Source organism: Monodelphis domestica, chromosome 5 (genome assembly GCF_027887165.1).
Source record: "Monodelphis domestica isolate mMonDom1 chromosome 5, mMonDom1.pri, whole genome shotgun sequence".
Taxonomy (NCBI): domain Eukaryota; kingdom Metazoa; phylum Chordata; class Mammalia; order Didelphimorphia; family Didelphidae; genus Monodelphis; species Monodelphis domestica.
The window spans coordinates 283,737,665-283,760,664 of NC_077231.1; the positions used below are offsets into that span (position 1 = coordinate 283,737,665).

At 41.2% G+C, this 23,000-nt stretch overlaps 1 protein-coding gene across 2 annotated transcripts in view; it reads right to left on the reverse strand.

Annotated features, from left to right (window-relative positions):
- The window catches only part of FYCO1 (FYVE and coiled-coil domain autophagy adaptor 1), a 107,876-nt gene that overhangs the window by 48,617 nt on the left and 36,259 nt on the right, over nt 1-23,000 (reverse strand). For both annotated transcript variants that reach the window (XM_007505070.3, XM_001379531.4), the window contains exons 5-7: nt 4,322-4,428; nt 1,620-1,763; nt 145-238 (exon numbers count right to left, since the gene is read on the reverse strand). In XM_007505070.3, the coding sequence (XP_007505132.1) occupies nt 145-238; nt 1,620-1,763; nt 4,322-4,428 (345 nt within the window). The remainder of the gene's footprint in view (nt 1-144; nt 239-1,619; nt 1,764-4,321; nt 4,429-23,000) is intronic.

A 23,000-nucleotide genomic window follows, 5' to 3' on the forward strand; every position in this document is an offset into this window, starting at 1 on the left:
ACCCTCTCTCTTCGCCAGCCAGACTGCTGTGATGACAACTGCTTGATGGTACAGTCTGGCCTCTGATACACAAGGCTACCATCTGGCACTTTTCATTAAGACTCCCCAGATCTCCATCACTGAACAAGGCTCTGGGGCCATTACCTGCAGATAGCTGCTCACCAAACTACTCATGCTGGAACTTCGACTTGGGGGTTTCCACATATATGCTGAAGAACCAAGGCAGGCCAGAGTCCTTCTGTGAACCACAAGAAAAAAACCCGTTACGTAGACAGGAAGCCCACATGCCCTCCCTCCATTTCTTACCGAGCCTCATCTGCAGAGGCACCATCATTGCTTTGCTCCCTGGACCCCTCATCTTGCATCATTCTTAGGAGTAACACAGAGGCTCCTTGAGGGCAGAGCTGTCTGAATTTTGGCTCTATACTCCCAGAATATCCCTCTCACTAATGAGAGTTTGATGAATTGAATAAACAGTGCCAGGCCAAATGCTGAATATAATTAGGCAAAAAGACACCGTTCCTATCTCAAAGAGCTTTGAGGTCTGCCCATAGCTGGCCTGGACACAGTTACAATTCCTGGGGAAAGGGAGGGAAGACATTTCACAAAGGCTGCTGTATTTGTTTTGGGATGGCTCTGCTCTTATCTTACTCTCCCTTAAGGAAAAAAAGGAGAAAAAAAAGAGTGATCCCCAGAGCTATCCTCTCAAAAATCCTGACAACCAAGCAGAATTTTAAGGTCCAAACACCAGGCATGTTTCTCACTGATCCATCGATAAGAGGGAAAACCAGCTTATCTTTGAAGGCATATTGCTATTTCTGAACCAGTGGATTACCACGTGGCAAAACATCTTTGCCAGGGTGCCTTGGACTTCCAGGGGACCATAGGTCTTTCTGAAGTGGGTTCACTCCCTGGTCTAGGGTGGGAACTCATCCCATAACATCAGCATTCAAGGAGCAAGAGGAGACTAAATCCTAGTAAGATTGGTTAAGGAGAGGTTGGGTGGATGGGAAGGCCAAAAATGCTCTATTAGCATCAGTACCCAAGGAACTGAAAAGGTCACCACCGCCCAGGCTGCCGTCCACATTCAGCATCCAGGAAGGGGCTACTGCAGTAATTCCTACTCAGCAGGAACCTTGTTAATGAACGCATTTCTGCTCTACAAGCATATTTTACTTTATGAGCCCATCAGCCACCTTATTTTAAAGGTATTTACACTCCCTTCCACAGAAGAGCTTTGGCAATCACTTTTTTTCTTAGGCTTTCCAACAGGTCTTTGTGATGACCTTATAAATGTGGCAGGAACGCTCATTTATGTGAACACACCAAAGGCCTGCCCCAGGGAAACAAGACAACATGAATTAATGGCAGGCTAATAGCCAGTCGTTGTACAGACACATCTTCATCTGCATGTATTGAGCAATGAATGAAGCTTGTATCAGCCCAGGCCCTTCATCTGCTTTACTCTAACAATGTTCTCTATAACTTTAGTAAAATCAGCAGAGGGAATGATTGGAAAGTGTCATATCATTTACAAAGCATGCACACTGTCCTGGAGAGACTACTGTTAATCTTTTGAAATCATAAAGATAACAAAAGGAAACAATTCTCCGAAGTACCTGGCAAACGTTGGCCAACCAGCGTCCAGATCGTACCCTCTGGATGCCAGGTCAAACTGGACCTCTGTGAGTTCGTACAGTTGGCCCACAATGTCAGAGCTCATTTTGGGCTTCAGGAATGGGCTTCTTGCATAGTACCAGTCACTATCGGGGGAAACAAAAGAGCACAGATCAATCAGTACAGAGAATCAGAGAACTTGTTGAGTCCGTTCTCCCAGGTCATGACCCTGGCACACATCCGGGGCAATCCCCATCAAATAAAAAATCAAGTTCTCAAATAAACCTGTATCAGAAAAACCAAGGTTTTATAGCAGCAGAGTAGAAAGGGCTCCAATGGTACCTGGAGGTCCCAGGACGATCTTGGTTCATGTCCCTCCTCTGACACACCCTGGCTGTGTGACCCTGGGCAAGTCACTGGACCTCTCACTGTCCTAGACAACTTTCCAGGTCTGTGAGCTTCAGAGAAAGTGCTGATGTACACACCGATAGTGGGAGTTTCCTCCTCTGGGAGTTCTATACACCAGTGAGAGCAGAGGCCCTGTCCCTAGCTGTATTCCTCAAAGAAGAGAGCCCTTAAAGACGGGCTCCTTCTTTAGATAAGAAAGGTACAGTCACCTCCATTACATGGTGATAAAGGTGTTCAGGAAAAGGCTCCTTTCTTTAACAAGAAGAAAAAGGAAGAACTACCCTCTCTTCCTCCCTGAATCAAAATGATTCTACTTACTGCCAACTAGACCAGCAGAAAATCAAAGTGCCCAACAATCCCCTGAATTTGTCCCTAGTTGTGCTTTCCTGTCAGCAGAATAATGGTTTCACTCAATTTGTGATTAACCAGAACGAATTCTCATGGGTCTGAGTTCTCCCTACCAGCCTCAACTTCAGACCGTTTGGACAATTGGGATTCTGGGTTTTTCAAAGCCTTTGCTAAATGGTGCTCCCTCCCTGGCAGATCCTCCCACATCTGGAGTGTTTTAGGTATAGGCTGACTCACAGAAAACAGCCAGTAAATATTTACAAAGTGCCTCGGGGGTGCAGTGGATAGCGGGCTGGGCCAGAAGTCGGGAAGAACTGAGCTCCAATCTGGCCTCAGACACTAGCTGTGTGACTCAGGGTAAATCACTAACCCCTGTTGGCGAGGACATGGCAAACCACTCCAGTGTCTTTACTAAGAAAACCTCAAATGGGATCACAAAGAGTCAAACACAACTGAACAACCATGATGTGCCAGGCACCGTGCTAAGTGTTGGGGATACAAATTGGGAAAAGGGCCAGAATGAAGTCAGGTGGGAAATGAGGCATCCGTCCACCTGTCCTGTCTTCTGTCCTTAAATGGAGGAGGAAGAGCTCATAGCTCCACTCACCCAATCAGAGGGGTAGAAGGTAGAAGAATCTTACAAGGGGGAGAGACAGCCAGAGAGAGGGAGAGTGTGTGCATGCATGTGTGTGCATGTGTGTGCGTGTGCACTCCAATCCCCCACCTCACTGAATGGTGAAAGGCACCTCAGAAACTCAGACCATAAATCTAGACCTGGAGGAGAGCTCTCAGAAGCTGAGGCCACGTGACTTTCTTCCAGTCACTTTAAGCCACAGCGCCCCAGTTTCCAATCCAGCCAGGGCCCCCCATGCCATCTGCCCTGGTGGAGGGAGCGGCACATCGCTGATATCTTGGTTCTCTCAGGTGCCAAAGTACACCCCACAAAGGGAGGTGGTGAAGCTTAGAAGAATTCTGGCCCTGCTAAAGTGGTTGTTCCTCTCATTTAATGTCAGTTCTGATCGTGTGAGCTCTAGTTCTCATCTAAATCATCAGATTTCTAATTTGAAGGAGAAACCATTTAGGGTGAAATTACTCCTACAGTTGGGCTCTTGACATGTTTTTTTTTCCTCTATCAACTCTATCCTTTAATTCAGGAGTCATTTTTGAAGGGTCTTCTGTAAGGAATCTTCCATTGGGCCACTTCGACAATGGAAGGCTGGGCAGTGGGGCAGCGTCCTCTTCTATCCTTCTTCTCTCTTCTCCTATACTTTATTCTCTTGTTCTTGTGATTTCTTTCCTCCCTTCTCCCCATCTGAGCACCTAAGAGGCCTGCCAATCGTACCCAGGGGGCCCCATGGCACTAAAGACATTATTATTCCACCCCGCATTTAGAATCTGTTCCTTCCAATCTCCTCATCCCTACCATTGAACAAGCACAAAACTTATAGCGATGCGGAGTCCTGCACGACCAATGGACACTCGGCCGTGCCGGCCCCCCAACGTCACATCCTCTCTGGCAGGAGGCGAGTGGCCTCTCTCGTCTTGGCTCTTCTGGACAAAGGGTTTACCATTGCATCGATCAGAGTTCCAAAGGCTGTCAAAGCTGGATCTCTCTAGAACGTTGCCGCTACCAGACACAGAAGCCTCCGGTGTGTTTCCTTCTCTCAGCGTCACTTCACAGGTCTTCTCGGGTTTCTCTGAACCAGAACACGTCATCATTTCGGGTGGCACCATTACATTTCCCTACATTTATGGGTCGTAATTAATTTGGTCACTACCTTTAAAGTAAGCTGTTTATGAGCCCCCACATCAACGGGGAATTGTGGAGAAAAGGGATTTTGCTTCCTTCCAGATCACCCTGGCCTAGCGGTGTGACTGTGGGCAGTCACTCTGCCAGCCCCGGCCCTCGGGCCTAGAGCTGAGGACAGGCGGGTACCGGCTCGCTCACCTGGTCACTTTGGTATTCATGAGGCACTGCTGCAAGGTGTCTGCCAGTCTCTGGTGCACTAGAGAGTAGCGGATGAATGCCCTGCCCTTCCCGAGAGATGTCCGGAGCTGGAGGAGAGGAGAGAGAGAGAAAGGAACAGCCTTTAGAGAAAATATTCTGACCATTTGCAAACTGATATTTGGCTTTGATTGCACAACTCTTTAGGCCAAAGGCTTAAACTTAACAGGGGCCACTCGTGTGGATTGCAAAATGTCAGAAAGCAATGATTAAAATTATATCTAGGGAGTCATTAGGTGACTTAGTGGATGAAGAGCCAGGTCCAGAGATGGGAGGCCCTAGGTTCAAATCTGGCCGCAGACTCTTCCTAGCTGGGTGACCCTGGGCAAGTCACTTGACCCCCATTGCCTAGCCCTTACCATTTGTCTGCCTTGGCACCTATGCATAGTATTGATGCTAAGACAGAAAGGAAGATTTTTTATTTTAATTGTATCCACATGTAATGTGGGGAAAATATGTAAAATAAGAAAGTGAAAAAATTTTAAAAATGAAGTTAACTCTCTTGTTCTAAGACAATCTAATCATATGGACACAGAACAAAGAAACACCAGTTAACTCGACTTCTCTTGGGCCTGCAGGCTTCTTCATTTGTGGAGCAGGAAATGTTGAGGAGGATTAGTTCTGGGAGACTTCCATGCAGAGGCGTCTGGTTCCTCTCCTGGGCCTGAGCAAGTCAACATTTTCAGGGTTTGGGGGGCTCGTCCCAGGGGTGGGGCTCTCTCTGCCCAGGACTCCAGGAATTCAGACTGTTTGGATGAAAGGATGGGCACGTGATGGGCACGTGATGTCCCAGCAGAACTAATGTGGACGGCTCTCATCCTTAATGGCTTCTCTTGACCCGGAACGGCGAGAAGATCTGTGACAACCGCGGGCCCCCCCAAGTGCCTGCTCGACTCCAGGCACAATACCTGGATGTGTAACGGCCTCCTTGAGCACAGCACGGCAGGCAGAGCCCGGTCTGGGGGATCCTGTGCCTAGGCCTCGGGGTCCTCCTGCCTCAGAGTCCATGCTTCCCGTCCGCTCTGAGGCGCAGGCCAGGGGGAAGGTGCAGAGACGGATGGGGCGGCAGGCAGGAGGCGGCCAGGCCCCAGTGCTTCCTCTATCCCAAGGACATCAGACCCCACAGGGAAGGCCCACGGACACCGCTTGAAGCCCGGCTATTCCCCAGGCTGGGCCGCACTCCAATCTGCCTCACTCTCGTGGGTGACGAGGTGTGTTTTGTACTTTGCAGATTCCAGCCAGGTTTCCCCTCTACCATCCGTCCTCGTGGAAGGAAGGACAAGGGAGCGGATGAGAGAGTGATCTGGTCCCGGGACCTTAGATTCCTCCCGAGATGGAGAAGGCCTCTGAGGAGCCTAAGAGCCGGGTCAGAGGGCACATCTGGGCCCAGCCCGGGCTTCCCGTCACCCTGGAGAGGCCAGAGAGATCACAGGCAGGGCAAAGCACCCCAATGCTCTCTCGGCACGCGTCAGACCACTCCGGCTCTTCTGGTAGTCAGTCCTGCAACCAATTCCAAGGTGCAAGAGCGGGAAGGGCTGGGCGATGGAGGTTAAGTGACCTGTCCAGGATCACCCAGCAAGGACATGACTGAGGCCAGACTGGAATCCAGGACCTCCTGATTCCAGGCCTCGAGCTTTATCCAGTGAGCCTCCCAGCTGCCCCTCACGAAAGTTAATAGAAACTCTCCAGGAAGCACCTCCAACAAGGAGTCTCAATGATTCCAAAATGTTCTTTCCAGCCTGAGTCCACAGCACTTCCCAGGAGATCCCAGAATTCTAACAGGGTAGATGACTTCGGGGTGGTACAGACAGCAAGTGGGGCCTCCTGGAGGAAGGGAAAGAAACAGCCCCTGCCCACGCAGGCCCCAGCCTGACCTGATCCCCTCAAAAGCAATACGCAGTCAAAGGGTGTTTTACTCCCGCGCTGCCTCAGAGACCATCTCTGGGAAGACGTCTCACTAATATCTTTTGAAGGACTTAATGGAAGAAACATTTGCTGGACCTGTTTTCTCCAGGCATCGTCGTGGGCTGCTTAAATCTCTGGGGAAACCAGCAGAGAAGGGCAGGAAGCTTCTGGGCTCTCCCAATGCCCCTCACAGACATGCAATCAAGGCTAAAAGCGGCTGAAACAGCTAGCTGGCAGTCAAGAGGGAAGCAGAACCGCCAGTGATGGCGAGGGAGGAGGGTCTCTCCTTCCCAGGGCTCATAGCCACCTGGTCAGCAAATACCCCTGAAGAAGTGGGGCTGTCAAATGGGGGCAGAACCCATGGCTGATCCCAGGCGGGATACCCCTGGGACTGGCAAAGGACCCTGGGAGCAATGGGTCAGCCTTGGCGACAGAGACACCCCCCATCCCCCTCCCCATCCCCAGCTTGCCCATCGCTGGAAGATGAAGAACTAGATGCTGCAGAGTCTACAGGCACCAACCTATGGGCGGGAACTCAAGACTCGGGAAGCCGGAGGAATTTGGCCTGGACCCCTGCTCTAGCCTGGGCCCTAGGAGAGAGGTGTGGAGGGAGCACACACCAGTGAGGGCCCAGCCAGCTAGGGTCACTCCAGGAGAGATGGCTGCTGCCACAAGGGGAGGTGGGTTAGCTGCTTGCCAGTTCTGGTGGGAGCACCTGAGGTCAATCACAGACTGGGGCTTGAGTGGGGAACTGGAGATTACACTTAACCCTAAATTCTAGAAATTAGAAGAACTAAATAAGGCCCAGGAAATAACAAATATGAAAAATCCTGAAACCTGACGCACCATCCCACGGCACCCTAGGAATCCTGGAACTTCAGCATAAAGCTAATAATTAAGTCAACTGCCCTGGACACCAAAATTAAAAAAAAAAGGTGTAACTAAAGGAGAAAGAATCCCAACTATTGATAACTATTATGGAAACCCAGAAGACTTGAGTTCAAACTCAGAGGATAGTGAAGTAAAAATACTTCTAAAATAACAAAGGAAAACAATAAATGGTCACAAGTTCAAAAAGGTTTTTGGAAGAGTTTTAAAAAGACCTCCAAAACCATAAGAGAATAGTTCAGTAAAAAATTAGGGAAAAGGGAACAATGCATGAAAATCAAGAATATTAACAAAGAAAGATTGCCCAAATGGAAAAAGAGATTCAGAAATTCACAGGAGAAAATATTTCATTAAGAACTAGAATCAGACAAGGGAAAGCTAACAACTTCCTAAAACAATAAGAAATAATAAAGAAAAATCAAAAGAATTAAATACTAACAAGAATATGAAACATCTTATCACAAAAACAACTGAAAAAATAGATCAGGAGAGACTAAGTCTTTTTTTTTTTTAAATTTTAATATTATTTTATTTGGTCGTTTTCATACATTATTCACTGGAAACAAAGATTGTTTTCTTTTCCTCCCCTCCCCTCCCCCCCCCCCCCCCCCGCCTTTCCCTCTCCCATAGCCGACGCATGATTCCACTGGTTATCACATGTGTTCTTGACTCGAACCCATTTCCCTGTTGTTGGAGTTTGCATTATAGTGTTCATTTAGAGGAGAGACTAAGTCTTAATCCAACCAAGAATAGGTGGACTCCTGGAAAATTATGATCAAAAAAGAGTTTAGACACTACACTCCAAGAAATCATCAAGGAAAACTGCCCAGAAATTCTAGAACCAGATAGTAAAGTAGAAATCGAAAGAATCTACCAATAACCACCTTAAAGATACCTAAAGATGAAAACAAACAGGAATATCCTTGCTAAGTTCCAAAGCAACCAGTTTAAGGAGAAGAGCAAAAGAATTGGGTTTACCACCAAGAATAACATACCCAACAAAGTTGAACATAATTATGTAAGATAAAAAAAAAAAGTGGATACTTAACAAATTAAAGGAGTTTCAACTATTCCTGGGGAAAAAGCTAGAATTTAGCAGAAAATATTATTTATGGACTTCCGGTTAAGATGGCGGCTTAGAGAAAGCTGAAGTTCAGATCTCCGGAAAACCCTTCCCGACCGATCTCAAACTAGAAGCTCCTAAGGCGCCGAAATTCAAAACGATCAACAGCACAGACCCTGGGAACCCTCCTCCTGGACCTGGACCCGGTTCAAAAGGTACGGCTCCCCTTAAAAGCCAGAACCCGAGATCCCTCTGACCTCAGGGGTAGGAGCGCAGAGTCCAAGGCTCCCGGAAGCGGCAGCCGCGCCGGGCTCAGAGAGCAGGGTCTGAGGAACAACAACCCTCAGGGTCTTCTACCCAAGTCCCAGTCCGGGTGAAAGTTACTGCCTGGGGCCTCCGCTGCAAAGAGCTGGTCGGTCCGGGTGAAAGTTACTGCCTGGGGCCTCCGCTGCAGAGAGCTGGTCAAAACAACAGCAACCCTCAGGGCGGGCAAGACAGCCTCACGGGCTGGATCCTGCTATCCAAGTCTCAGTGAAAGTCTGTGCTCTCGGAGCTTGGGGAAGCGGCAGCCCATCCCCCCGCAGGCCGATGAAACAGCCTCACGGCCAGGGATTCTGAAGGCAACTTCCGGAAATCGAGCCAGGGGGAGAGTGTGGCCTCGTGGTCCGACCCTTCCATTCCAGTTCCAGTGAGGCATATTCAGTTTAGCCCAGGGAACGCTCATAGAACCAACATCTGCCCAGGACTAAAGCCACTGATCACCAGACAAAGACAAGAAAAGCCAATCCTCCACGTTCAGAGATGACAAATTCCACAGAAGCACAGAAGCCCCAAAATACCAAGAAAAATAAGAAGAAAGGGGCAACTCTGGACACATTCTATGGAGCCAAAATACAAAATACAGAGCAGATAGAAGAAGATATACAAGAAAATTCTCCAAAATCTTCCAAAGGAAATAGAAACTCTCCACAAACCCATGAAGAATTTGAATCAGAAAGGACCAAAAAGATGGAAGCCCTCTGGGAGGAAAAGTGGGAAATGATGCAAAAGAAATTCACGCATCTACAAAACCAGTTTGACCAAACTGTAAAAGAAAACCAGGCTTTAAAGCAAGAACTAATAAAGCAAAGCCAAAACACCAAGAAATTAGAAGAGAACATAAAATATCTCACCGACAAGGTGATAGATCTGGAAAACAGGGGGAGAAGAGAAAATTTAAGAATAATTGGACTCCCAGAAAAGCCAGAAATAAACACCAAACTGGACATGGTGATACAAGATATAATCAAAGAAAATTGCCCAGAGATTCTAGAACAAGGGGGCAATACATCCACTGACAGAGCTCACAGAACACCTTCTACACTAAACCCCCAAAAGACAACTCCCAGGAATGTAATTGCCAAATTCCAAAGCTATCAAACAAAAGAAAAAATCCTACAGGAAGCCAGAAAAAGACAATTTAGATATAAAGGAATGCCAATCAGGATCACACAAGACCTTGCAAGTTCTACGCTGAATGATCGTAAGGCATGGAACATGATCTTCAGAAAGGCAAGAGAGCTGGGTCTCCAACCAAGAATCAGCTACCCAGCAAAACTGACTATATACTTCCAAGGGAGAGTATGGGCATTCAACAAAATAGAAGACTTCCAACTTTTTGCAAAGAAAAGACCAGAGCTCTGTGGAAAGTTTGATACCGAAAATCAAAGAGCAAGGAATACCTGAAAAGGTAAATATTAAGGAAAGGGGAAAAATGTTATCTTCTTTTACTCAAACTCTCTTCTATAAGGACTACATTTATATCAACCTATGTATACTAATATGTGGGGAAAATGTAATGTATAAATAGGGGGTAAAGAAAGACCAAATAGAATAATGGTTCTCACACAAAGATTCACAGGGGAAGGGGAGGGGAAGAAAACTCCTATAAGAAGGAGAGGAAGAGAGGGGGGGGGGTTACTTAAACCTCAATCTCAGGGAAATCAACTCTGAGAGGGAAAAACATCCAGATCCATTGGGATCTTGAATTCTATCTTACCCAACAAGGGTAAGGAGAAGGGAAAACCAAGGGGGGGAGGGGGAGAGGGAGAACAAAAAGGGAGGGAAAGAAAGGGGGGAGGGGGAGGGAACAAAAAGGGAGGGACTAAAAAGGGAAACATCAAGGGAGGGGACAAGGGGGACTGATTCAAAGTAAATCACTGGACTAAAAGGTAGAGCCGAAGAAGAAAAGGTTAGAATTAGGGAAGGCAATCAAAATGCCAGGGAGTCCACAAATGACAATCATAACTTTGAACGTGAATGGGATGAACTCACCCATAAAACGTAGACGAATAGCTGAATGGATTAGAATCCAAAACCCTACCATATGTTGTCTTCAAGAAACACACATGAGGCGGGTTGACACCCACAAGGTCAGAATTAAAGGATGGAGTAAGACCTTCTGGGCCTCAACTGATAGAAAGAAGGCAGGAGTGGTAATCATGATATCTGATAAAGCCAATGCAAAAATAGACCTGATCAAAAGGGATAGGGAAGGTAATTATATTTTGTTAAAAGGGACTCTAGACAATGAGGAAATATCATTAATCAACATGTATGCACCAAATAATATAGCACCCAAATTTCTAATGGAGAAACTAGGAGAATTGAAGGAAGAAATAGACAATAAAACCATACTAGTGGGAGACTTAAACCAACCATTATCAAATTTAGATAAATCAAATCAAAAAATAAATAAGAAAGAGGTAAAAGAAGTGAATGAAATCTTAGAAAAATTAGAATTAATAGACATATGGAGAAAAATAAATAGGGATAAAAAAGAATACACCTTCTTCTCAGTACCACATGGCACATTCACAAAAATTGACCATACATTAGGTCACAGAAACATAGCACACAAATGCAAAAAAGCAGAAATAATGAATGCAGCCTTCTCAGATCACAAGGCAATAAAAATAATGATTAGTAATGGTACATGGAAAACCAAATCTAAAACCAATTGGAAATTAAACAATATGATACTCCAAAACCGTTTAGCTAAAGAAGAAATCATAGAAACAATTAATAATTTCATCAAGGAAAATGACAATGGCGAAACATCCTTTCAAACCTTTTGGGATGCAGCCAAAGCGGTAATCAGAGGCAAATTCATATCCCTGAAAGCTCATATTAACAAACAAGGGAGAGCAGAGATCAATCAATTGGAAATGCAATTGAAAAAACTCGAAAGCGATCAAATTAAAAACCCCCAGCAGAAAACCAAATTAGAAATCCTAAAAATTAAGGGAGAAATTAATAAAATCGAAAGTGATAGAACTATTGATTTAATAAATAAGACAAGAAGCTGGTACTTTGAAAAAACAAACAAAATAGACAAAGTACTGGTCAATCTAATTAAAAAAAGGAAGGAAGAAAAGCAAATTCACAGCATTAAAGATGAAAAGGGGGACAGCACCTCCAATGAGGAGGAAATTAAGGCAATCATTAGAAATTACTTTGCCCAATTATATGGCAATAAATACACCAATTTAGGAGAAATGGATGAATATATACAAAAATACAAACTGCCTAGACTAACAGAAGAGGAAATAGAATTCTTAAATAATCCCATATCAGAAATTGAAATCCATCAAGCCATCAAAGAACTTCCTAAGAAAAAATCCCCAGGGCCTGATGGATTCACCTGTGAATTCTATCAAACATTCAGAGAACAATTAACCCCAATACTATACAAACTATTTGACATAATAAGCAAAGAGGGAGTTCTACCAAACTCCTTTTACGACACAAACATGGTACTGATTCCAAAACCAGGCAGGTCAAAAACAGAGAAAGAAAACTATAGACCAATCTCCCTAATGAATATAGATGCAAAAATTTTAAATAGGATACTAGCAAAAAGACTCCAGCAAGTGATCAGAAGGATCATTCACCATGATCAAGTAGGATTCATACCAGGGATGCAGGGCTGGTTCAACATTAGGAAAACCATCCACATAATTGACCACATCAACAAGCAAACTAGCAAGAACCACATGATTATCTCAATAGATGCAGAAAAAGCCTTTGATAAAATACAACACCCATTCCTATTAAAAACACTAGAAAGCATAGGAATAGAAGGGTCATTCCTAAAAATAATAAACAGTATATATCTAAAACCAACAGCTAATATCATCTGCAATGGGGATAAACTAGATGCATTCCCAATAAGATCAGGAGTGAAACAAGGATGCCCATTATCACCTCTACTATTTGACATTGTACTAGAAACACTAGCAGTAGCAATTAGAGAAGATAAAGAAATTGAAGGCATCAGAATAGGCAAGGAGGAGACCAAGTTATCACTCTTTGCGGATGACATGATGGTCTACTTAAAGGATCCTAGAGATTCAACCAAAAAGCTAATTGAAATAATCAACAACTTTAGCAAAGTTGCAGGATACAAAATAAACCCACATAAATCATCAGCTTTTCTATATATCTCCAACACAGCTCAGCAGCAAGAACTAGAAAGAGAAATCCCATTCAAAATCACCTTAGACAAAATAAAATACCTAGGAATCTATCTCCCAAGACAAACACAGGAACTATATGAACACAACTACAAAACACTCGCCACACAACTAAAACTAGACTTGAACAATTGGAAAAACATTAACTGCTCATGGATAGGACGAGCCAATATAATAAAAATGACCATCCTACCCAAACTTATTTATCTATTTAGTGCCATACCCATTGAACTACCAAAATACTTCTTCACTGATTTAGAAAAAACCATAACAAAGTTCATTTGGAAGAACAAAAGATCAAGGATATCCAGGGAAATAATGAAAAAAAACACATATGATGGGGGCCTTGCAGTCCCAGACCTCAAACTATATTACAAAGCAGCAGTCATCAAAACAATTTGGTACTGGCTAAGAAACAGAAAGGAAGATCAGTGGAATAGACTGGGGGAAAACGACCTCAGCAAGACAGTATACGATAAACCCAAAGATCCCAGCTTTTGGGACAAAAATCCACTATTCGATAAAAACTGCTGGGAAAATTGGAAGACAGTGTGGGAGAGACTAGGAATAGATCAACACCTCACACCCTACACCAAGATAAATTCAAAATGGGTGAGTGACTTAAACATAAAGAAGGAAACCATAAGTAAATTGGGTAAACACAGAATAGTATACATGTCAGACCTTTGGGAGGGGAAAGGCTTTAAAACCAAGCAAGATATAGAAAGAATCACAAAATGTAAAATAAATAATTTTGACTACATCAAACTAAAAAGCTTTTGTACAAACAAAACCAATATAACTAAAATCAGAAGGGAAACAACAAATTGGGAAAAAATCTTCATAGAAACCTCTGACAAAGGTTTAATTACTCATATTTATAATGAGCTAAATCAATTGTACAAAAAATCAAGCCATTCTCCAATTGATAAATGGGCAAGGGACATGGATAGGCAGTTCTCAGATAAAGAAATCAAAACTATTAACAAGCACATGAAGAAGTGTTCCACATCTCTTATAATCAGAGAGATGCAAATCAAAACAACTCTGAGGTATCACCTCACACCTAGCAGATTGGCTAACATAACAGCAGAGGAAAGTAATGAATGCTGGAGGGGATGTGGCAAAGTAGGGACATTAATTCATTGCTGGTGGAGTTGTGAACTGATCCAACCATTCTGGAGGGCAATTTGGAACTATGCCCAAAGGGCGACAAAAGAATATCTACCCTTTGACCCAGCCATAGCACTGCTGGGTCTGTATCCCAAAGAGATAATGGACACAAAGACTTGTACAAAAATATTCATAGCTGCGCTCTTTGTGGTGGCCCAAAACTGGAAAACGAGGGGATGCCCATCAATTGGGGAATGGCTGAACAAACTGTGGTATATGTTAGTGATGGAGTACTATTGTGCTCAAAGGAATAATAAAGTGGAGAAGTTCCATGGAGACTGGAACAACCTCCAGGAAGTGATGCAGAGCGAGAGGAGCAGAACCAGGAGAACATTGTACACAGAGACTAATACACTGTGGTATAATCGAACGTAATGGACTTCTCCATTAGGGGCGGTGTAATGTCCCTGAACAACTTGCAGGGATCCAGGAGAAAAAAAAACACCATTCATAAGCAAAGGATAAACTATGGGAGTGGAAACACCGAGAAAAAGCAACTGCCTGAATACAGAGGTTGAGGGGACATGACAGAGGATAGACTTTAAATGAACACTCTAATGCAAATACTATCAACAAAGCAATGGGTTCAAATCAAGAAAACATCTAATGCCCAGTGGACTTACGCGTCGGCTATGGGGGGTGGGGGGGAGGAAAAGAAAATGATCTATGTCTTTAACGAATAATGCTTGGAAATGATCAAATAAAATATATTTAAAAAAAAAAAAAAGAAAATATTATTTATAAGAAACATAAAAAAGTAATTATGAAAGACCAATTATAAGAGACCCCAAAGTTCAAACTATTTCATTCTTATATGGGAAAACATCATCTATAACTCTTAAGAATGAAATCACTAACTGAGTACTTTGAAAGGCCATCTATAGATAAAAGATTTGAAGTTGAGTTGAATATAATGGAATGAGCAAAAATAATAATGAAATATACCAGTCAAAGGTAAAATGTAACAATTATCTCATATAAAAGAGGAATGAATGGAAGAACTGGCACAGAGAAGGGGAGGAAGGAATGGAAGGTTGGCAGTACTAGAACTCTATTTACTTTGGGCCTGGGTTAAAGAGAGAACATATACTAGAATGGTATACATCTTCTTAATGTACAGAGAAACAGGAAAGAAAGAGGATAGGATGAGGGAGGGATTAAAAGTACCCTTCAGGGTCTAAAAGATAAAGAAAAGGAAGAGAAAGGAAGTCAGAAGAATTAGAAAAGGAAGGATGCTAGAAGGAAGGATGAATCAAGAAATAAAGGGATAAAGTGAAGGGATAAGAAAAGGACTTTTAGGACAAGATAAGGAAGGGATTTTAAAAACTGAATTCATATAAAGAAAAAGAAGGGAACAGTTGGGGAGATAAGTAAGGGACTTTTAGAAAGGCAGATCATATAAGAACTAAAAGCATGGGGAGAAGGGACAAAGGAGGAACCTTTAGAAAGGTGGGTCAATTTGGAACTAGGAGGGCAAGGAGAGAGGATAAGAGAAGGTTTCTAAGAAGGGGTGGAAATTAGAGAAATAAAAGACAGAAGAAATTGGACGTCTGAAGAGGGATATGGCAAAGAGAAAGGAACAAAAGGACAAACAGTAAGGAAAAACAGAATGGAGAGAAATGCACAACTAATAATTATGACTTTGAATGCAAATGGGATGGATTCACCCGTAAAATGAAAATGAAGAGAAGAATGGATAAAAAACCCAAACCTGACAAATCCATTGTTTACAAAAAACATACTTTAAAATGAGGAAACACAGAGTAAAAATCAAGGGCTAGAGCAGAATATACTATGTCTCAGCTGATACAAAAAAACTGGAATAACAATCGAAATCTCTGTCAAAGTTAAAGCAAAAATAAATATAATTAAGGAGATTAACAGAGAAATCATATTATGTTAAAAGGTTCCACAGATAATGAAGCATTATCAATATTAAATCTATATAATAAAATGTTATAGCATCCAAATTTTTAAAGGAATAACTAAATGAGTTACAGATGGAAATAGATAGCAAAACAATAATAGTGAGGGACTTTAATTTTCCTTTCTCAGAACTAGACAAATCTAACCAAAAAATACATAATAAAGAAGTCAAGAGAATAAATAGAATCTTAAATTAAGTTAAATATGTTATTTATCTGGGGAGAAATTAATGGGAACTGAAAAGAGTATATGTTTTCCTCAGCATTACATGGTACCTTTATAAAAATTGACCATATATTAGGGCACAAAACCATCATAGGAAAGCAGAAATATTAAACACATCTTTTTCAGACCATAATGCAATAAGAATTTTATATAGTAAGGGATAATAGAAACAAAAAGTAAAAATTATTTGGAGATTAAATAACTTAATATTAAAGAATGAGTGGATTAAAGAACAAAACATAGAAACAATAAATAATTTAAAAAGAATAATGGTAATGAGACAACATATCAGAACCTATGGGACATAGCAAAAGCAGTAATTAGAGGAAAATTTATATCTCTAAATACTTATACTAATAAAATAGAGAAAGAAAAGTTCAATGAATTGGGAATGCAACTTCAAAAAATATAAAAAGGAACAAATTAAAACCACCGAAACAAACACCAAATTAGAAAGTCTAAAAATTAAAGGTGAGATCAATAAAACTGGATGTAAGAAAACTATTGTATTAATAAAATTTAGGAGTTGATATTATGAAAAATAAACAAAACTAATAAGTCACTGGCTAATATGATCTTAAAAAAAGAAAACAAAATCACTAGCATTAAATATAAAAAGGGTGAATATACCACCAATAAAGATGAAATTAAAGGAATTATTTGGAGTTATTTTACTCAATTATATGAAAATAAATTCAACAATGTAAGAGAAATGGAAGAACACTTATAAAAAAATAAAACTGCCTAGACTATTGGATCAAGAAAGACTATCTAAATAAACCTATTTTAGAAAAATAAATTGAACAAGCCATAAAAGAACTTTCTAAGGAAAAAAAAAACATCAGGACCAGATGGTTTTACAAGTGAATTCCAGAGAGGTGGAGCTAAGATGGCAGCTTAGCGGCAGAAGCCTTCTGAATTTCCTTCCTACCAATCACTACAAAGAGTCTCAAAAGGACAGAAATCAAATCAGATGAGCAAAGGGGCTCTCCCTTGGGACACAGCCCTAAAGGTAGGCAGTGTTTGGAGATTCCCATGCTATAAAGGGGCAAAACTGCACTTATCAAAGGGCAAGCTGTTCATTCCTCCACCACACCACATACCATGCCAGAGTTGGAGCGAGGGCCAGGCAATCTCTAAATTCTCAGGCTGACTCAAAGGACCACAGACTTACCCCTGAGGGTAGTGCAAGGCCGTGGCAGCAAGACTTGAGACTCAGGGCTAAAGAGTGTGGAGCCTGGGTATCAGAGCATGGAGTTTGGGGAAAAACAAGGCTGTCCACAACTGAGGCAGAAAGAACTGGAAAGACAACCTCAGGGAAAAATACTTTAAATTGCACTACACAGAGAACATCATATTACCTGCCCTCACTCGGGTTTCTGACTGGGAAGGGAAAATACTACCAAGGCAAAGCCCTGCAAGACAGAAGATAAGAAAGCAATCCACATGCAGGGATCTCAACCCACTGGTGACAAAAAGAAAGTAGTAGCAAAAAAAGCTCTTTGCCCTGGATAATTTCTATGGAGAAAAAGAGCAGAATACAGAAGCAATAGCAGAGAGTGACAAAGAAGAAAACACATTCAAACTTTCTGAAAAAAAAATGGAAATTGGTCACAAGCTCTTGAGGAACTCAAAAAGAAGTTCAAGAACCAAGTAAGAAAGATAGAAAAAAAATAGGAAAAGTGGAAAGTAATACAAAAAGAAAATGACAGCTTAAAAGACAAAATTGCCCATATGGAAAAAGAGGCACAGAAATTGAATGATGTAATAAGCACAATGGAGACCAGAATTGACCTGCTGGAGATGGCTATGAAATGGAGGATAGACTAAACCAAAAAGGAAAATCAAAAGATCAAACCTGAAAATCACTCATTAAAGACTTGAATTGGGCAAGTATAAGCTGATGATCTCATGAGACAGAAAGAATTAATAAAGCAAGATCAAAAGAAAGAAAAAAGAGAAGGAAACATGAAATATCTCATTGAAAAGACAACTGACTTGGAAAACATATCCAGGAGAGACTATTGAGAATTATTGGTCTACCTGAAAGCCTGGAACAAAATAAAAGCCTTGACATCACATTACAAGAAATTATCCAAGAAAACTGTCCTGATATTCTTGAACAACAGGGCAAAAAAGATATTGAAAGAACCCATAGATCACCCCCCACATTACATCCCCAAAAGACAACCCCCAGGAATTTAGCTGCCAAATTCAAGAGCTTCCTGGCAAAGGAGAAAATATGACAATCGGGCAGAAAGAGACAATGCAGGTATCATGGAGCCTTAATCAGGATTACACAAGGTCTGGCAGCCTCTACACTAAAGGACCACAAGACTTGGAATATGATAGCCAGGAAGGCAAGAGAATTGGGCAAGAGAATTGGGCAAGAGAATTGGGCAAAGGATCACCTACCCAGCAAAACTGAGTATATACTTCCAGGAGAAAGTATGGACATTTAACAAAATAGAAGATTTCCAAGCATTCCAGAAGAAAAGACCAGAACTAAATGGAAAATTTTATGTCCAAATTCAAAATTCAAGAGAACCATAAAAAGCTAAACAAGAAAGAGGGGGAAAAATCTTAAGGGCTTCAGTAAGGTCGAATTGATTATATTCCTATATGGAAAAATGGTATCTGTAACTCTTAAAAATTGTGTTTATTGGGGGAAGTTGGGTAGCTCAGTGGATTGGAAGCCAAGTCTAGAGATGGGAGGTTGTAGGTTCAAATCTGGCCTCAGACACTTTAACCCCAATTGCCTAGCCCTTACCACTATTCTGCCTTGGAAACTGCCTTGGAACCAATACACAGTATTGATTCCAAGACAGAAGGTAAGGGTTTAAAAACAATTATATTCATTATCATAGTAGAAAGAAGAATTATTCATAGGTAGAGGATCTGGTATTAAGTTTTTCAACATGATGTGCAAAAAAACAATTGAGGAGACAAAAAAAAGAAGGATGGTACTAAGAAAAATTTGAAGGAAGAAGAAAAATAGGATAAAATATACCACATAAAAAGGCTCATGGGGGGTTGGGGTGTGTGGAGAATACTACTATAAGAAGGGGAGGAAGAGAATGGTAATAGGTAATACTTAAACCTTACTCTCAGTGGAATCAGGGAAGAGAGGAAAGAACAGCAAGATCCATTGGGGTATAGAATTCTATCTTACCCTACAGGAAAGTTGAGAGAGAATAACAAAGGGGGGGAGGGGTGGGACAGGGAGTATTAAAAGGGAAGGAAAGGTTGGAAGGGTGTGACTAATAGATCTTAAGGAGAAATTAATGGGGAATAAAAAGGGAAGGAATGGGAAAGAAAGTAAAATAAGGGTGGGGAAAAGGGAAACTGAAAAGCAAAACATTGGTGTAGAAGGAAAAAGTAAAAGAAGAAAGAGCAGGATTAGGAGAGGGAATCAAAATGTTGGGGAATACACAGGAGGTAATCATAACTCTGAATGTGAATGTGATGAACTCACCCATAAAACAGAAGCAAATAGCAGAGTGGATTAGAAACCAAAATCCTTCCATATGTTGTCTATAAGAAACTGACACGAGGCAGGTATTGTAAACCTCAAAATTCCTTAGACTTATAAATGTTGGAAATTTCACCATTGGGATATTTCATACTTGGAAAATTTCTTACTGATAGTCTACTGGAATGGGAACCCCATGGGCATGGGAGGTTCCTCCTCCTCCCTTCTTAAGATTACTTTAGGACAGAAACCTTTTGCTGAACAATGGAAAGGACTCTGACTTATGCTTAAGCATAGAACAGGAATTTCTTTGAGTCATGATTGATTTTAGAATTGATACAATGGAGATACTTGGAATCAATCTCCACCCTATTCAGTCCTAACAGGATTGAGTAAGGGCTGCAGCCTAGATCAAAATTTAATTATTCCAATCTCTACCCTACTCAGGTTAACAGGATTTAGAAAGGGCTGTAGCAAAGGAGCAAAGATTTAATCATTTGAAAATATGACCTTCAACAGACATGTGCAAAGCCTCTGGGCGGTCCTGGGTTAAGCGAGAGCCTCCATTGACAGGGAAATTGATGAAGAGTGATTGGTAGATGTGAGGACTGAGGGGAGGCAACTTGGATGGTGTCCTTAAAGATAGGAGGGTCTGGAGACTCGAGGAGGAGGTTGAGTTTTTTTTGGTCGGTGTGGTGCCTGGGCTGAGGGAGCTTGCTCGGAAGGAAGCTGAAGGTGGGGGCCTCTGAGACTGTTTCTCCATTTAGAACACGTGAGTAATAGGGACTGATCTTTTTTCTTTGCCCCAGCTATCTAAGGGCTTGGGCCTTTTGGCCCAGCCTAAACAGAAGGGGTATTTAAGCCCTATTCCCTTCTCTCCCCTTTCTCTCTCTCTATATATATCTAATTCCTTTCTTGCTCCTATTGTAATTAAACTCCAAAAAAGGCTGACGGCTGACTTGAGTTTTTCAATTAGGAATTACATAGCTGATTCCTTGGCGACCTTAAATTAATATATATCAGTCTTTTAAAGTGATTCCCTTGTAACATTGTGGCTGACCACACGGGAGTCTAAAGAATCCTCTCAATAAAACTTTTGAAATTCCTTGCCTTTTTACTATACCGTCTCACCACTTAGTCCTTTTTCTTTTTAACAAAAAACTTGGCTTAAAGACACAGCTGCTAGAACACGTGAGTATAAAAAACTTTTTCTCTTTTCTCCTTAAGTTAAATTGGAATCAGCAGTTTTTTTCTTTTTCTTCCCTTTAATCTTAAGGGACAGCTGGGTAGCTCAGCGGATTGAGAGCCAGGCCTAGAGACAGAAGGTCCTGGGTTCAAATCGGACCTCAGATACTTCCCAGCTGTGTGACTCTGATAGACAGAAAACAGCTGTTTTAAATCTCAGCAACAGGACTCTAAAGTCCTGGCTGGAAGAACTGTTTCTAAATATCCTTTCCCTTAAGGAACAACTTCCTGGATTAAAAAAAAAAAAACCTGTGGAAAGTTTGTTGCTTTGCCCTGCTCCCCACGTGTTTTGTGAAATTACAAAATATACATATAAAAATGAGTACTACATTCTTTGACAATTATATGGCAGCTGAAGAAGTAGGGGCATTGAGGAATGAAGGATACCTCCAAATTTTTATATTAATAGGTACTGTCATTTTTGTACTCCTCAATACTATATTTAGAGATGAAAAAATAAAAAATATTGAAGATAAAATAAAACAAAATGAGGATAAAATAAAACAAAATGAGGATAAAATAAAACAAAATGAGGATAAAATAGAAAATATTGAGGATAAAATAGAAAATGTTGAGGATAAAATAGAAAATATTGAGGATAAAATAGAAAATATTGAGGATAAAATAGAAAAAATTGAGGATACAATAGAAAAAATTGAGGATAAAATAGGAAATATTGAGAATAAAATAGAAAAACTTGAGGATAAAATAGGAAATATTGAGAATAAAATAGGAAATATTGAGGATAAAATGGGAGATATGGAAGATAAAATAGGAAAAATTGAGGATAAAATGCAAGCCCAATTAGAAGATCTAAAATGTTTCTTACAGGATCAATGGGCAAACAACCACTCTACCAGAAACAGACCTGTTTCTGAACCTTTGAATGAGGAAATTTCCTTCCCTGAAATACAGATGGAAAACACCTTCCCTATAGCCCAGTTAACAGACTGCTTCTCTCGTGTAGTGCAAATCTTGTCTGAATTTAATCCCCAAAACCCTTCCCCTGCAATCCCAGCTTCTCATGTTCCTTCTCCTACAGAAAACCAAATTCCAATGCAAGGGAGATCTTGTCCTCCTAGAGAAACCTGTCCTTGTCAAACTGACCCACAGGTGCAAAATTCAACTAGAGGCCTGTTTCCTCTAAGAGAAGTACCTGAAATAGGACGAAATGGGGACGTGGTGACTTTAAGACATAGGATACCGTTTACTCCCCAAGAAATAAATGAATTTACACGAAATATCCCCACATATGAACAAGATCCTTTTCTAGTAACAAAAAAGATGGGAGACATATTTTTTCAGTATAATCCGTCTTACAAGGACGTTGAGAGCTTACTACAGGCTTTTTTAAGTGAACGTGAAAAAAATAAAATAATTGCTCATGTCAACAAAACCCGGGGGTGTAATGCAGCACATTGGCCATCTCAGGATCCCGAATGGGACTATAATAATCCTGAGGACTATCTACAACTATACCGTTGTAGAGAGGCCATCCTCACGGCCATGAAGGAATGTGCGGACAGTACAGATAAGTGGATGGAACTGGAAAAAATTAAGCAAAAGGAAAACGAAACACCCTCCAGATTTATGGACAGAATTATCGAGTTTGGGGACAGATACTTAGATTGGGACTTAAATAAGGGAATAGTTTAAGACAAGTTAGAAGAATCTTTGTAAACAATTCTTGCAAAGTAATTAAAAATTATTTTAAAACACAATGCCCAAGATGGTCAGATATGGACCTCGAAGAATTGCGAAAAACAGCTATATATGTTTTTAAGGGAAACGAAGAAAAGGAGAAAGAGAATAATGATGACATGGAGGAAATGAAGAAAAAAATGAGATGTGTAATAGATAGGATAACTAAATTAGAAAGTGGGCATGATAATGAACCAACGACAATTGCCCCTCTCCAGAAATCCAATTATCAATCCATTACTTGCCACTTCTGTGAGAAGAAGGGCCACAAAATGATGGAATGTAGAACCTTTCTTAAGATGTTTGGAAGGAATACACAGTTTAATAATGGTTTTAGAAATAATAACTATAGAAATTATGATAATGGTTATAGAAACCAGAATTCTAGAAATTATAATAATGACTATGGAAATAACTATAATGAATATAGAAATAAGAACTTTAGAAACCAGAATTATAGAAATAGGAATTGGGAATTTAATGACAATGCTCAAATTGAAGAAAATTTTA